Below are 15,834 nucleotides of genomic sequence, written 5' to 3'. Positions count from 1 at the left end.
TGCTCAATCAAGGCCATCGCAATGAACTCACCAAACACAAGCTGATCTATCTTCCTACCAGTTCCAGGTGTACTAGGGACAGGATTCAAAGTACAAACCTTCATATGCCGCAAAAGACTTGAAGTTCCACTCCTACGCAGGTTTAAGCAGTAGTTGCGTTTTCAGAATCTGCACTCGATGTCATTTGTACCATCTGAATACTTCTATCCTATTGTAGCAAAGTGCTTCCAGCATCCGGAGTGTCTTCGTTTACCTCCTCTTTTTTTGTGGCTTTCAGCAGTGCTCATGAGAGTATCCTCCACTGCTATTGCTTCATCACCATCTTCATCTGAGTTTTCATCCATTAGCTCATCCCCATTCATGTAGTCTGCATCTTCATTTAAGTTCAGAACATCCTCTTCATTGTCCATCCTGATACAAGTAAAAAACATCAAGTTAAACAAGTAAAATGAATCAAACTCCATGAAACGAAAACAGAAAATAGATCGGAGACGGACGGAAATAGATCAGAGACGGACGGAGAGAGATCAGAGACGTACGAGAGAGATCAGACGGAAGAGAAAGGCTGAATCGCGGGAGAGAGCGGCTCGAGAATGGATGGAGAAGTGGAGAACGGAGTCACGGACGAAGATATGAAGGTGGATCGTTGGAATCAGTGAATCGCCATTCCAGTCGCCAAAGGAGAGAGCTCGAGAGCTTTCGATGAAACGATTTTTCTCCCCAAATGGAAACCCTAGAAATTTTAAGTTAGTGGGCGGCCCATAACCAAAATGACCAAACCCATATGGACCACTGAACAATTGGTTTTCTATTTCTGTCCATTTAAAACCCATATGAAAAACGGGTTTTACAAATTAGAGCCCATTTAAATATGGACATTGGCAACCAATGGAAAACCCACCTATTTGACATATATAGACGAAACCTGAGAATAGAAAGGATGATTATCATTCCTCTTTATTTTAGAATCTGCAAAAGAACATGAGCATGTAACACGAAAAGTCCAATTCGCTACAAGAAAACGTCTCATATATAGCATGACGAAAACGCTATCAGAAGATAGCACAGCGTTATGGCGAACGCTGTATCTTCCACCGCAATCTTTTCTCGTGAACTTTAGATAGCGCTTTTTCGTACGCTATTTAAATATATTATTTCAATAGCGTTTATTTGTTTTGCAATTATAATACTTATAATAGCTTTTAATATTTGCTATTATTTATGTAAAAATAGCACTATTTTGCTGTCATTGCTAGATGTAATATAGCGGTGCTCTTTTGTTATTGTTTCTGTAATTTAATCTGGGTTTTGTTGTATAATTGGAATCAACAATATATCCTTTTTCTTTTTTGCTCTGCCATATTTTTATCGTATATATAGACAATGTCATTTGCCAAACCATAAAAACAAGAAAACCCAAGTTCTGATTATCAAACTATCGAGTCTTACACAACCAAACCAGAAACAAAGTATTCAACTAGCCAAACAAGTTCAACAATCCAAGTGAATCCAATATAAGATACTGGTTCACATATAAACAATCTTGTCATTAGGCCAAGCGACAGTAGAACCTAATGCATCAGAAACAAGCTGGAATTCTGAGTTTGGTCTCCATACACGGGCATCATCGATCTTACATACCTCAACCCATACCTTGCTGGCGTTTGGACCCAAAGGAACAAAGTGGACTTTGTCTTCTGGATGGTTTGATAAAACTTTGTCCTCTGCAACAGTTTTCCCTGATCCAAAGCAGTCTAAGAGCAAGCAGTGCCTCTTCGGAGAGCCACTTGTGTTTGAGCTGTTAGCCACACTCTACAAGTGAAAATTCATGCAAACATCACTATAAGAAGAAGAAATGAATGTCAAAGCTATATAATTATGGGTAGAGTTTTACCTTAGGTGATGAATCTTTAGATGATGACTTAGAAAAAACTGGTCCTTTACTAACTGATGGAACCTTCGATGATGAATCTTTAGATGGTCTTGCTCCTTCACACAGTAGAACCTTCGAAACTGGCCATGCTATGTAATCAAACAGTGCATCGCCAATCACTTTCATGTCTTCACTTGGTCTCCACAGATAAGCCTCTTCATCAATCACCTTGTCAATCTTCACTTTTGCAGCATTCAGACCCAAATTAATATTATTGACCATCTCTGCTGGATCAGTTGAAATCAAATAGCCCTCAGCAATCACTTCAGCATCATTAGTCCAAGCAATAATCTGGATTCTATCTTCCATTGCCTTAGAAGCCTAAGTAGTCATGCAAATACATAATACACCGATCACCTAACAAATAACATATCTAACCATATAATTTGTTAAACACACAAAAACATGATAAGAAAGTTACCGAGGAACCAGCAGTCTTCTCTACAGTTGGCGATTCCATTGAATCGAGAATGACCTTATCGAATGGCCATGCAATTTTGGTTCCCACTGCTTCCCCAAGTAAGGTGATAGTTGTTGTAGGCCTCCATACATATGCTTCTTTATCCACAACGAAGTTGACAATTACAGCTGCGGCATTAGGTCCAAGTGGAATACGGCCAATCTTGTAAGTTGGTTCGACAGAGCATAGATCTCCTTCACCGACAACAACCTCATCTTCCGAATACCAATCGAGTAATTGACACCTAACTTGACCTTTGCTTGTACCAGTGTTGGTTGATGGTGAACGATCCTCCTGAACTTTCTGAGAAGATATAAAAAATGAAATAATTGGTAGCAGTCAAGAATGCGGCTTGCTAGCTAAGTCATGAACCAAATAATTGACTTTTCACTTACACTTTTCTCTTTAGCTATCAAACAAAGATGGAGGAAAGAACCTCTCCATTTGACACAATGTCTCGACAACCTCATTCTCCAATGCTACAAGCTTCTCCGGGTCAAGCACACGCTGACATAATTGATTGAAGAAGTTGCATATTCTATTCACTGCAATACGAGGCCCATTTGGAAGCAATCCTCTCAGAGCCACATGTAACAAGTTTTGCAGTAACACATGGTGATCATGAGACTTCAAGCCACCAACTGTTGGTGGATCAACTGAAACACAGTTGGCTATATTAGCACAGTAGCCATCTGGTCCTCTAAACTCAGACAATCTCTTGCAGAACTTCTTTTTCTCCGTCTTGGACAACCAATAAGCAGCAGGTGGCAGGAATTGTTTCTCTTCCCACGTACTTGTACGTGCAAGTTTTTTCTAATCCCCATATCTTCTAAATCATGTCGGGCCTTCAAGCCATCTTTTGATTTAGCACTTTGCATCAGGAGGGACAGTATGGCATCAGACACGTTCTTCTCAACGTGCATTACGTCAAGGTTATGACGTACAGGCAGATCCTACGCAATAGATTCAAGAACTAAGTTAGACAGTGATAAAAATTCAAAATATTTGAAGCTTAGAGAATCATCCCTAACCTTCCAGTAAGGTAGATCGAAGAAAATAGACCGCTTCTTCCACCTCCATCGATCACTTTCTTCATCAACTTCATCTTTTGAAAGCTCTTCATCCTCAACCAAACCAGATCTCTTTCTTTTTCCTTTGTTATCTAAAGGCCTACCAAAATCATTCCTAAACTCTTTCAACTGCTCAAATATCTCAACCCCTGACTGAATTCTAGGTACTGTACCTTCTTCTACAGTGTTATCAAACCAACTCTGTCTGCGTCTGTACGGATGACCTGGTCTGAGTCGTCTCCTATTGCGCAAGTAGACATGTTTTCTACTAAATTTCAGCCACCTAAAAGGTGTATCCTTCCCACAAACATGACAAGCTTGTTTACCTTTGACTTTACAGCCTGCCAACGTCCCCAAACCAGGATAATCACTGATAGTCCACATCAACATAGCTCTGAGATTGAAAGTTTCCTTGGAGAAGGAGTCATAAACCTCAATACCTTCACTCCATAAATCATGTAGATCTTCTATCAAAGGTTGAAGATAGACGTCGATGTTGTTACTTGGTGCAGACGGTCCAGGAATCAACAGGGTGAGCATTACATTCTCTGCCTTCATACACAACGTAGGTGCCATGTTGTAGTTGACAAGTAACATTGGCCATGTACTATGCTTCGTGCTCTGATTCGAGAACGGGTTCATCCCATCTGTAGACAGACCAAGTCGGAGATTTCTCTGTTCAGACGCAAACTCCGGCCATTTTGCATTCGCCTGAGACCAAGTTATTGAGTCCACTGGGTGTCGGATCGTTCCATCTGCTGAAGCATTACTGAAATGCCAACGCAGATCCTCGGCAACCTTTCTTGAACTATACATCCTTCTAAATCTGGATCACCACGTCTGTATTGTAAATAAGCAGTTACGAATAATCCAGCCAAAGTAATAGGAATTAGACCTAAGACGATTCCAAATAAAGAAACTTCAATCATTTCAATTTTTTTTTGTTTTTCAATCGGGAAGTATCTTAGAACCTTAACCGGAATCCCATTATTTTCCTCCTTTGTGTGCTTATCCACTTCCCATCTAGAAGCTTTACATCTAGGGCAACTTGTCAAATCCTTATACTGCCTCTGGTATAGGATGCAGTCATTCTTGCATGCATGAATCTTTTCATAGCCAAACCCAAATATCTTCAAGTAGTTCTTCATCGCATCGGTTGATGTTGGAAGGACGTTATCTTCAGGTAGCATGTCGTGAACTAGCTTCAGGAGCTGATCAAAATAATTCTCTGACATTCTGCCCTTCACTTTTATTCTGTAAAGCCCCATGATCGCAGACACTTTGGTGTAGTTAGGACATGTGTTGTAGAGAGGAGTTTCAGCATCTGCCAACTTCTTCGTGAACTCTAACTCTGCTTCATTTTTAATACCATCATGCTGATCTGCTTTGTCACTCCGGGGCTGTAAATTGTCATCGCCATCGAATAAAGTAGCTCTAAACAACTCATACGCTTCAAACTCAGAACTCTGCTCATCAACTGCCTTCAATTCACTTATCTCCCCGTGCTTACTCCAACTTTTGTTTCGCTTGTACTTCTGATCCATCCCTTTGATAACCAGATGATCCAAGACTGTAGCTATTGGTTGGTGGCACAAATTACGGCACTGGAGACATGGACAAAACATCTTTGCAGGATAACCCAACCTCTTTGCTGACCCATAAACAAAATTTGTTGCTCCTTTCTCATACTCAAGGCTAGTCCTATAAATGAGAAAACATTTGACAATTCAGTAATAAGAAACTCAGTTGCAAATGAAGAAATTAACAATAATAACTTATAAATCCATACCTTGGAAGCCAAACCCAAGACTTGTCCATTTCACTCCCCAACCACAGCTCCATGGTCAAAGGGTTTCAAATAAGAAGGATATATGTAAAGTATATCAGCCCAAAGATACTAACACTCAACAGAGATATACGAGAGAATATGAAGAATATATATAAAGTACCTCTTGTTTGCAAAGATCTTGTAAATGATAATCTGCAAAAGAAAGGAAAATATATATAGGTCAGTGAGAACAAAATCACTTAACGCCACAGTCGGACTAGAATCAAATGAAGATATTACAAATACCTTAGCTTGAAGGGAACACCAAAACGGACTATGAAACCTGTATAAAAAGCGATAATCAGTTAGCAGAAACATCGAAACCCATGTCTGAAATAAAAACCCTAAAATTTCACATACCCGAGCTTTGGAGATAGATCTAGATTCCCCGAAAGTTCCCTGTAAAAAATCCCAAATTAGGTCAACAATCAGAAGTTATTAACATTTTAAAACCCTAAATCTATATGATTATCGATAACCCAAACAAATCAAACCTTCAATCGAATTACGAAGAGAGTAGCTAGAGCCCCAAGAGTTTTAAATCGAGATCGAGGAGAAAGAGGAAGGGATAAAGATAGAAGCTGTTGAGATCGATAGGAGATGAGATAATATTTCTTGATTGTGAGAGTTTTCCCCGATACAGAGATAGAAGTGAAACCAAGAGTGAGAGGGAAACTATCGAGAATGGAGGGAAGTGGTGAAAGTGGTGAAAGTACTGAAATTTCTCTAAGTGTTTAGCCGGGAGAATGAAATAATTTTCCGCCATCAATATACACAGCGTTTCAGGATTACAAAAGCTATCTAAAATATGCTTGTTTAAAAAAGCGTAACACAAATTAGGATCCGGAAAATATATCATAGCGTGTCCATTAAAAACGCTATCGTAAAGTAAGCGTTGTGTCAAAGATTGCATTTTGGCCTAGAACGCTATCTTCTTATGCTATCTTTGCCCCCTTTCCTTGTAGTGATTTTTAGATTCTGAGATACTTAATTTAGCAAATAAAAACAGCAGAGCATTGGATCAGACACAAAAAAGGAAAGGAGGAACTCAGGAAAATAAAGAGACCCATGGACATATGGAACATGGAAGCAGAGGGGAGAGTAGTCATGGTGAACTACATGTAGAGAAGTAGCTCGAGAACGAAGAGACAAACACATGCCACGAAAGAGTCTTCCTTGTGAAAGCTCTTGTTCACACCTCTAATGTACTTAATCATCTTCCATGCTGAGATAGACAATTGATAACTTCCATGGGAAGTCATCGTACGCGAGCAATTTCTTCGTCAACTGATCCTGCACTCTGACATAAAGCAAACAAATCACTAATCCATCTGATAGTATGGAACCCAAAAAACTTAGTGCGAAACATACTCTGTCCAATCAATTGATATCCGGACGAAGATTCACCTGAAGCTTCTTCTCCATCCAAAAGTGAAAGGAAAGCGGAAGGGTAATAGTTACGCAGCTCCAGCTCCGATGGAAGAGAGCAGAGCTAATTATTCTTAGCTGTAGAAGTTTAAAAATCTAACGCTTGGCATGATTAAACTGGTGAATTTCATGGCATGAGACTTGTCTATTTATAGTCGAAGATCAACACAATGGAATTAATCGAGGATTCAGTCAATGATAAATCTTGTGAGGAGTGAGGAGCTGTTGTTTATGAGGACATTAAAGCTGATGCCTTAGTTCAGCCGACTTCTGTAACGCCTCTTTGGCTGGGAGATTAACAGGTTGAAAAATTCTTTGACGATCATCGCTATTGAAGTTGGAGACTAAAAGACAAACAAAATACCACGTAAATAGATAGGACCTATCAGACCATTCATTTCAAGCCCACACAAAATAAATCACCTTGTTAAATACAAATCCCGTTAATAGTTAAGAAACCCACAACTAAACAAACAAAAGTAACAAAACTTAAAAATAGATGGCCATGTGTCCTATTTTCCTCTTTCTTTCTAATGATGTGGCAGCATAGCAGAAGAAAAATTGCTCCTTTATATATATAGATGATCAATATTTCATTGAGATATTCTAAAAGCAAATATATAATTCGGTAAAACAATTTTGGTTTACCAAATGATTAGGCACGAGTTCTCCAAGATCAAGTCGCTGCTTCTCAAAATGATCAGAATTACCTGGATCACAAACGAATTTCAGTATTGATTGGGTTTCTTTGGAATCGATTAGTTGTTCAATTTCATATATATATATAAAAAAATTATCCAGCAGTTGTAAGAGAATTTAGAAACAGAAGTGCTTGCAAATAAATTCAAATTCAGACAAGAGAAAATTAAAATTTTCAACAAGAGAAAGAACTCTCGATCTCTGTTTTTATTCTTTCTTTTCTATGGATTTTTTTGTCGGTTTTTTCTTTGGATATCTTATAATGAGGATTACACAAACGTGTAATCTATAGAAAAAAATATGTGTTTTCCATAAGTCCTCTAGACATTATTTGAGAAATGATTTGTCATATGTCATTATCATATTGATTTTGAAAAAATGATAACATGACATACTAACAATAATTTCATTGATATATCTTAAAGCTAATTGTGACATGATCATTTGTATTTAATGTGATTTATATTTTTGTATGTTTTTAAAAAATATTACCAACTCATAAATTATCATTAATATAACAATGAATAATATAATAGCAGAAATAGAAATATATAATATTTAACCATTTACGAAATATTATTTAATTTAATTTTTATAATTATATAATTTTTTGCTAAAATGAATATTCATAATGTTTTGCAGTTTAAAAAAAAATATAATTTCTAATTCGGTAGTTTCTTTTTAATATTTAAAATTTTTAAAATTTTATATAATTTTATGTTTTGATAATTTTATACCTAAATATTATCTTAATTTATAGAATTTGATTTAATATATTTTAATCAAAAAATAGTTAAAAAATCTTTCGAAGATTATAACTATACATATATATTATTAAATATAATAAAATAAATATTTATTTATCTAAATTTTTAAATATACTTAAATTAAAATTTTAAATTAAATCTTGTAACTAAATAATAAAATCTAAATTTAACAAAAAATATATTTTCAAATATAGTTTCCAAATTTAAAAATTTTATTTCTGCACATGGTGCAAGAAAACACCTATTAGATATGTGGATATAAAGAAATGTGTACATCGGAAGATAAATACCTATTTAGCAAAAACAAAACTGTGACAACCCGTCCCGTGGAACCACCTGCCCATAGACCCAAGTTCACAGCGCTGCAGCGCACCGATCCCAACCCATCCATTATGAGTTCTCACTAACTCCATAATTAGGTTGTTGGTGAGGTTCGAACCCCCGACCTCACCCTTTAACAACATTCCACAAGACAAGCTGTCACCAATTGATCTAATTGTAACATCCCGAGTTGTGATATACGGAAAGGCTTAAGAGAATTGATTTGGCTACCTATGTCACCAAAGTTGACTTACCTTTTCCGGAACACATCCTGAAAGAACTCCAGAGTTAAACGTGCTTGAGCTGGAGTAGTGGAAGGATGGGTGACCTATCGGGAAGTGATTCGCGATACCGTGTAAGTGAAGCCAAAGCACGGGAAAAGGTCGGATGGTGATTGCAGGGTCAGTAAATAATGATTTCGAGCCTTGGAAAATTAACGACCGACCGTCGGATAGGATGGGGCCCACGGGCCGAGAGAGCGGGCGTGGGTGGCCCATTAGCCGTAGACGGGTCGGGGCGTTACAAGTGGTATCAGAGCTGGTTAGCCGTCTCAGTTCTGACCTGAGAGGCGTCTTGAGACCTGTCGTGGGGCGCAACGAGGACGTTGCGTTCTTTGAGAGGGGGTGAATTGTAACATCCCGAGTTGTGATATACGGAAAGGCTTAAGAGAATTGATTTGGCTACCTATGTCACCAAAGTTGACTTACCTTTTCCGGAACACATCCTGAAAGAACTCCAGAGTTAAGCGTGCTTGAGCTGGAGTAGTGGAAGGATGGGTGACCTATCGGGAAGTGATTCGCGATACCGTGTAAGTGAGGCCAAAGCACGGGAAAAGGTCGGGTGGTGATTGCAGGGTCAGTAAACAATGATTTCGAGCTTTGGAAAATTAACGACCGACCGTCGGATGGGATAGGGCCCACGGGCCGAATGAGCGGGCGTGGGTGGCCCATTAGCCGTAGACGGGTCGGGGCGTTACAAAAACCATAATTCTAGAGCAGTGATACAATTTCTGAAGATGTTCATTTCGTTGCGCCTTGACAATTCTACACCATTGTGTTCATCTCGGCACTTTGGTGGTTTCTCACTCACCACCTTTGAAGAGTTTCCCTTCAATTTGACAATCACATGCGAAATTTCCTGTCTAGAAGAGAGCTAATGGGCCATAGGAAACTCTATTTCTCACAGCCTGCATCAAACTCAACGATACTCCAGCAGCAATCAAACTAGACAAATATAGCAGCGAATAAATATTTTATTTTTATATATGTCGTTTTCTATATTGTCGTTGAATAACCTAATTGAAGCTTAGTTATGATGAGATCCGTATTTTGGGAAAAATTAGAAAGCTAACATAACAAAGTTTCGTTAGATCCTAACGATTAAGGTTACAAATATACAAGTTATTTAAGTTCAAAAAAATAAATATACAAGTTAGTACGTAGAATTGGATATTGTGGAATAATAATTCAAGTATTTTACTAAAATCACTGAAAGTTAACTAATTTCTTAGAACAAAATTAACAAATGTTGGAGAGAAACATTCCTCTCATGTTTTTGGGGAGAGTTGAATTGAATGAACCATTTCTATTTCACTTAATAATATCCCCCTCATTATTTCACTAACATCTTCTATTGTAGATGGAGAACTGTAACGAGCATCTCTGTAAAAATTAGATTGAAAATAAAGTTTGCTTTTTAGTGAATCTACATTTCCATATCTGGTGTGATACAATTATAAGGATAAAACATTCGATAAGGTAAAGTTTCAATAAAAAAAATACACAACAAGAATATAACGTAAAGATCTAACCATTGTGAAAATTGATGGACTTAACTAAAAAGCTTTTTAGCAAAAAAAAAAAAAACTAAAAAGCTAACTTTCACATTTATAATGAATAACACATCTATACTATAAGGCAATTTTACCGTCAACAAATAAGTTTTAAATAAGATTATTGCAATACCCCCAATGGTATAAATTCATCGTACAAATCGTCACACTGTGTGACTCACACACATAAAATAGAGAGTTTCATAAAGAGAAAAAAACCAATACCCATAAGATATTATAATGTCAGAGTCGTAACTTAAGATCCAAAGAAGACTCTGGCACTGCGTCTGAAGAAGAACCGGGCTGCAAGTTGGTCGACGACGCAGGAACATTGAGATCGATACCAGTCGAAGCTTGTTTCTTCTCCTTATCCTTAACCCAATGACACCTCATGTGACCACCCAAAGCCTGACCACTATAAAACACTTTAGAACAGATGTCACATCGATGATTCATCCTTGACGCCAACATCACACTCCTGCTCTCATCAACGACCTCTTGAGGAGGAGGAGGAGGAGGAGGAGAAGGAGGAGGTTCTTCGTTTAAGTTCAAAATGGCGGAACATATATGTCCATCTAACGCTTGACGTGACTCAAACATTTTCTTACAACCTTCACATTCAACTCCTACTGCACTTGAACCGGTCGTGGAGGCAATAGCCAACACTTGACCGCCTTCCGCTGTAACAGACACCGGGGGTGCTGCCGTCACGGTTGGTTGGTGGTTAGGAGGAGGGTTGATGCCACGCCATTGACGCTCAGGGTGAGATCTCATGTGTCCATGGAGTGCCTTGGAAGACCAGAACTTTCTGCCACATACTTTGCATGGCTCTGTGATTAAGGGAGCATCAGGGTCTGGTTTAGGCCTCGGAGAGGAAGAAGAACCGGTTTCGTTGTTGGAGGTTCTCCTAGTGCGTTTTCTTCTTGGGGTTTGGTTGTGACTCGGGGGAGTTTCATTGGGGGGAGCCGATGAGGGATTCAAAGTGAGATTTAACTCTATATTGTTATTCATCGTCTAAAGAAAAGAGAAGAAATGGGGAGAAGTGGGGGTTATGTAGAGGAAGAAGTTAGTTTGATTCGTGGAGTCGCGAGTTGCTTTGCGGTTTCTTTAGCAGTTACTTGTCGAATTGTTTTTATTCCTTTACATGCCCCCTTGTTTTGTCGGATTTTCATTTTCTTCAATTCTTTGGTTAATATTTTGGTTATTCGAATTTAAGTCAAAACAATTATTATTGTTGAGCCCTATACTATTGGATGTTGAATTGATTTGTGTTTAAAAATTATAGATCTTCAGTTATTCAAACATAAATTTTGAAAACTCTTGTGAATTTTAGTGTTATTAAATTTGTGATTTTGAAATAAACTTTATATATTTACTATAGTTGAAAACATTTTAAGTAATGAACTTAAAAGAAATTTGTAGTGATTTTAGAGTGTTTTGATGTAATATATTTGTTAAAAAAACATAATAATCTAAATCTCATACTTTCAGAAAGAATTTTAGAATGGTTTAACTAAGTCGCTAGCTGCACACTTTTCAATTTTACAGTTCACCCAAAATCATCTAAAAATTTCATTCAAATACATAATTGAATCTGTACTAAAATAAGATAGACGTCAAAGCAAAAAAAAAAAAGGAAACCAAATCAAATTAAAAGGCATTTATGTATTTGGTATCTCGTTCAGGTATTTTTTCATAAATTGTGCATCTTTTTGGCTAATCTGGTTTAAACTTCCAACCGGGCACGGTTTAGCTCCAACCGGAAGGAATCACTCAAAACTAATTTTTGTTATTGTTCGATTCGGTATCAACTTGCATCAAAACCTTTTAGGAATCTCTTGACGATGAACAACACATCACAAAGTAAGCTAAAGATAACGTAAATGTAGTAGCAATTCCAAGTTCCCAAACCAGCTCTTACACATGTATGTTGTAACAACTCAAATAAAATCTGAAAGATGAAACAAAATATATAAAAAAAGGTTTTGGGGATGATGGGTAAAGAGTAAGAAGACGACCACAAATATCGTGCGGCTTTTTTTTATCCACAAGTTTCACGATCCTATCATAAATAAGAATTCCATAACTTAAGAGATTGCCACAGATATTGATGAGAGACAATCAATTCACGAACCTGCTGCTGCTACTGGCCAATACTTCCCAAGAGTCGTTCTACAGCAGCGTTAACGTTTCCATTGGTTGCAAGCAAAGCCCTTATGTTCTCTGCTCTGTCATAGAATCCCATTTCTTGTAGCTGTTGCAACTGAGTCGCGAAGCGTTCCTCTGGAGGAACTGGAATCAAACACGATAAATGTTTCAGTGGAACCCATCGCAATATATACATAAGAATAGTAAGAAAGAAAAGAGAGTATAATTCCAGTGAAACCTAACCATTGGACTGGTTCATGCCACTCAGGCCGCCAGCACCAAGACCGCCAAACATATTCATCAATAAATCCAGCCCTGCGTTGTTGCCTGTCCCTATAAACATTGCGTTCGTACTAATTTACTCAATAAGTTGCATGTGAATATGAATGTGCTAGAATAAAACAAGCATCGAAGCAAATGGTACAGAAAGGTGACTGTAAGAGAAACAATTCAAGCCATTATAATTCAGATATAGATCATATACAGATGCAAGTACCTGCGGCAGCAGCACCAGTTTGCCCCGGTTCCCTACAGAGAAGATGTATTGGGAACATAAATACGGATTGATGGAAATCGAAAAATTAATAAGAGATATCCACACTCTGTTAGCTTATGTGTACAGCTCTAAGTAAGGGTTTACCAACGATAAGCCCAGTAAAAAATACAAGAGTTGCTGTATAACTCATGATTCAATCCTTGCTTAAGATAAAGATCATTAACCACCAATGGGATTATCTGTTTAGCTAGTCACACTATTGTCTAAACACAGTATAACACAAGACAATCAAGATATATACAGGAGATGAGAAGGGTATTCACACTTACTGGCTGGTCGTATTCCTATTCTGAGAGAAAAGTGATTGTTGTAGAGTCATCATTTGCTAAAGGCCAAAAACCACAATACATGACGTTAGGTCAAAGAAACTTCATAATTTGGTAATAACTTACAGATACAGAAATGTTTCTTTGGAGAGAACACATGTTCGAAATTCACATGTGTAAAGACAACATAGAGGCCCAACTGACCTGCATCATCTCCGGGGAGATGAACTGACGAAGGAAATCTTGATTCTGCATCATTTCCCTCAACTGAGGATTCGAATCAAGCATGGTTCGGAGTTGCGGGTTGAGATTCATAAGCTGGAACCGAGGGCAAACATTAAAACACATGTTCACAATAGCAACAACATCTTGAGCATATGTTAGTCTAGGTGTTACCTGGTTCATGTATTGTGGATTCGAGAGTAAGCTTTGCATCATCTGGGACATGGCCGGATTTTGCAACATCTGGCTCAACTGAGCAGTATCTGGAGTGGCACCAAGAGGTGAATCCGCTCCAAGCATACCCAGTCCACCAAGGCCTCCAAGGCCACCAAGGCCTCCAAGTCCACCAAGACCACCAAGTCCAGGGCTTCTCGTATCCCCACCAGAATTTGTCCTTCCTGGGGCATTTGTCTGGCCTGTAAAGTGTCCCCACAATATGTTCAATAGTGTTTATGGCATTACGAGTAAAATTTAACACAGAAACAGGCCAATAAACTCGCTCATACACAAACTACTAATAACAACAAATAGTGAGAACTACATAAACTAACCAAGCAATTTATAACTAAGCCACTCTTACTGTTATAACATATTACTGAATCCTTTAAAAGACGAGTAATCACTTAGGCAATTAAGAGAATTAGAATGCAGTTTATTACCAGCAGTAGCACCCCAAGGATTAGGAAGTGGGTTTGCGTTCGGAATACCATTTCCAGTGCCCGTTTCAGCACTCGGCGTCGTAGAATTATTAGGAGCACCACTCCCTTGTGCAGTAACCCCCTGGTTTCCAAGAAGAGCAGCAAAAGGATTAGAAGCCGCATTGTTTCCCGCGTTCCCGGACATAGTAGTCGCATTCATGAGCGGCTCCTGAACATTCTCATACATACGCCTAAGATGATTAAACCCTTCAGGCATAGACTCAATATTACTCATAGCCCTATCAGTATTCCGCATCATCTCACGCATCAGCTCCGGGTTCCTCGCAGCTTCCATGGTCTGCCTAAGGATGCTAGGGTCATTAAGCACGTGACCAAGCTCAGGGTTGCGGTCCACAAGGTCACGCATCTGAGGGTTACTCATAATCATACTCCTCATAAACTCAGGGTTGTTCATGAGATTCTGAATGGCTGGTGTGTTCATCATGTCTCTAATCATGTTAGGGTTTTGAGCTAGCTGTTGCTGCGCCTGCTCAAGATCAGGGAGACCAGCTCCGAACAAGCCGCCAGACATAGCATTCCCACCACCTAAGGGGTTAAAACCAAGCCCAGGGAACAAAGCTTCTCCTGCGTTGGAACCAACACCTCTGGTAACACTAGGTGCAGTGGTCGGAGCAGAAGGAGGAGGAGGTGATGAAGATGGAGCAGAGCCGCGAACCATATGAACGGTGTGATCAGCCTCCAAACCTATTATATACATAAAAAAAATCATCAGATCACAGCATCACAAAAACGAAAACAATCAGAAGAAACACTTCATTACCGTAGCTGAGAAGAGATTGATCGTCCTTGAGGATGCGACCTTTGTAAATCAAGCGCTGCTGATTCGCTGGGACTTCGCTGTTCTGCGCGACCACCTCTTTGAAGGCTTCCACCGTGGAATCGAGGCTCGTCCTCACGGTGAATTTGGATCCGTTCGAGCACCTGACGTTGACGGAGACCGTGGCGTCTCCTCCTCCTCCTTCACCACCATCAACGGCAGTCAGAGGCTGACTCGAATCTCCTTCTCCACCCATTCTTAATTGTTTAGATCCTTTAGTTTGAGAGAGACGTAAGAGTTTTGCGAAATCGATCAAGAGCCCTAACCCTAGATAATAAATTTCAACGAAGGTGAGAAGACGAGATAGCTCGGTTTTGGTAGATTTCTTGAGGAAAGGGATATAATTTTTTTTTCTTTTGGTCGGAATAACAAATGAGAGAGACTTTGAGAATTGTAGGGAATGACTTGGGCTTCAGAGAACGTATCGACACCAACGGGTCGGTCGAGTTGGGTTGGGTCGGGTCAGATTCCTTTCTTGGATCCGAATCTGAGGATACAGAACAAAAGGATGCGATCGTTCGTTTAGTATACAGTAGTTTAACTTTTTTCGTAAAGGCCAAGTGATCCCACTTACGATGTCGTTTAGTATAATTTAACTTTATTAGATGAGGCCCATTAAGCCTAGGATTTATTCAATCGTGTTTATTAACGTCAAGCAGACTCTGAACAACACTTATGTAATGTACAGTCACTACTTTCGTTTAACTTCTCTCCAGGCTAGCCATGGTTACCCTGTGACACTTAGGGAGGGGGTTATTAGCATAAATTT

General features: G+C 38.8%; 3 protein-coding genes across 5 annotated transcripts; all 3 read right to left on the bottom strand.

Annotated features, from left to right (window-relative positions):
* Positions 1-1,450: 1,450 nt before the first annotated feature.
* Positions 1,451-5,572, bottom strand: LOC108808223 (uncharacterized). Of its 2 annotated transcripts, XM_056987864.1 has the most exons (7): positions 5,538-5,572; positions 5,253-5,444; positions 3,425-5,164; positions 2,789-3,346; positions 2,355-2,696; positions 1,895-2,254; positions 1,451-1,812 (listed from the first exon to the last, which is right to left on the bottom strand). In XM_056987864.1, exons 4-7 carry the CDS (start codon positions 2,861-2,863, stop codon positions 1,528-1,530), a joined length of 1,062 nt encoding a protein of 353 aa, XP_056843844.1. In that variant the 5' UTR covers positions 2,864-3,346; positions 3,425-5,164; positions 5,253-5,444; positions 5,538-5,572; the 3' UTR covers positions 1,451-1,527. The 2 variants fall into 2 exon arrangements, with proteins under 2 accessions (XP_056843844.1, XP_056843843.1); XM_056987863.1 differs by lacking the exons at positions 1,451-1,812; positions 1,895-2,254; positions 2,355-2,696 and having other exon boundaries at positions 2,884-3,346.
* Positions 5,573-10,432: 4,860 nt separating this feature from the next.
* On the bottom strand, positions 10,433-11,348 carry LOC108810552 (zinc finger protein ZAT2). Its single transcript, XM_018582658.2, has one exon. The coding sequence runs from the start codon at positions 11,346-11,348 to the stop codon at positions 10,581-10,583; it is 768 nt and encodes a 255-aa protein (XP_018438160.1). The 3' UTR covers positions 10,433-10,580.
* An 853-nt stretch (positions 11,349-12,201) lies between these two features.
* Positions 12,202-15,450, bottom strand: LOC108812854 (ubiquitin domain-containing protein DSK2b). Of its 2 annotated transcripts, XM_018585231.2 has the most exons (9): positions 15,009-15,450; positions 14,189-14,932; positions 13,704-13,945; positions 13,512-13,625; positions 13,311-13,366; positions 12,982-13,013; positions 12,729-12,818; positions 12,472-12,629; positions 12,202-12,399 (listed from the first exon to the last, which is right to left on the bottom strand). In XM_018585231.2, exons 1-8 carry the CDS (start codon positions 15,259-15,261, stop codon positions 12,481-12,483), a joined length of 1,680 nt encoding a protein of 559 aa, XP_018440733.1. In that variant the 5' UTR covers positions 15,262-15,450; the 3' UTR covers positions 12,202-12,399; positions 12,472-12,480. The 2 variants fall into 2 exon arrangements, with proteins under 2 accessions (XP_018440733.1, XP_018440732.1); XM_018585230.2 differs by having other exon boundaries at positions 12,202-12,629.
* Between the last annotated feature and the right edge of the window lie 384 nt (positions 15,451-15,834).

Source organism: Raphanus sativus, chromosome 6, assembly GCF_000801105.2.
Source record: "Raphanus sativus cultivar WK10039 chromosome 6, ASM80110v3, whole genome shotgun sequence".
Taxonomy (NCBI): domain Eukaryota; kingdom Viridiplantae; phylum Streptophyta; class Magnoliopsida; order Brassicales; family Brassicaceae; genus Raphanus; species Raphanus sativus.
The sequence above is the reverse complement of the archived record's forward strand: the minus strand, read 5'-3'. Positions and strand labels throughout refer to the sequence as shown.

Coding starts and splice junctions, on each gene's coding strand:
- LOC108808223 (XM_056987863.1), bottom strand. CDS start 4,279: ATGTATAGTTCAAGAAAGGTTGCCGAGGATCTGCGTTGGCATTTCAGT. Junction 3,347..3,424: donor TCGATCTACCTTACTGGAAG/GTTAGGGATGAT, acceptor TCTATTGCGTAG/GATCTGCCTGTACGTCATAA.
- LOC108810552 (XM_018582658.2), bottom strand. CDS start 11,348: ATGAATAACAATATAGAGTTAAATCTCACTTTGAATCCCTCATCGGCT.
- LOC108812854 (XM_018585230.2), bottom strand. CDS start 15,261: ATGGGTGGAGAAGGAGATTCGAGTCAGCCTCTGACTGCCGTTGATGGT. Junction 14,933..15,008: donor TCAATCTCTTCTCAGCTACG/GTAATGAAGTGT, acceptor TGTATATAATAG/GTTTGGAGGCTGATCACACC. Junction 13,946..14,188: donor TCCTTGGGGTGCTACTGCTG/GTAATAAACTGC, acceptor GACACTTTACAG/GCCAGACAAATGCCCCAGGA.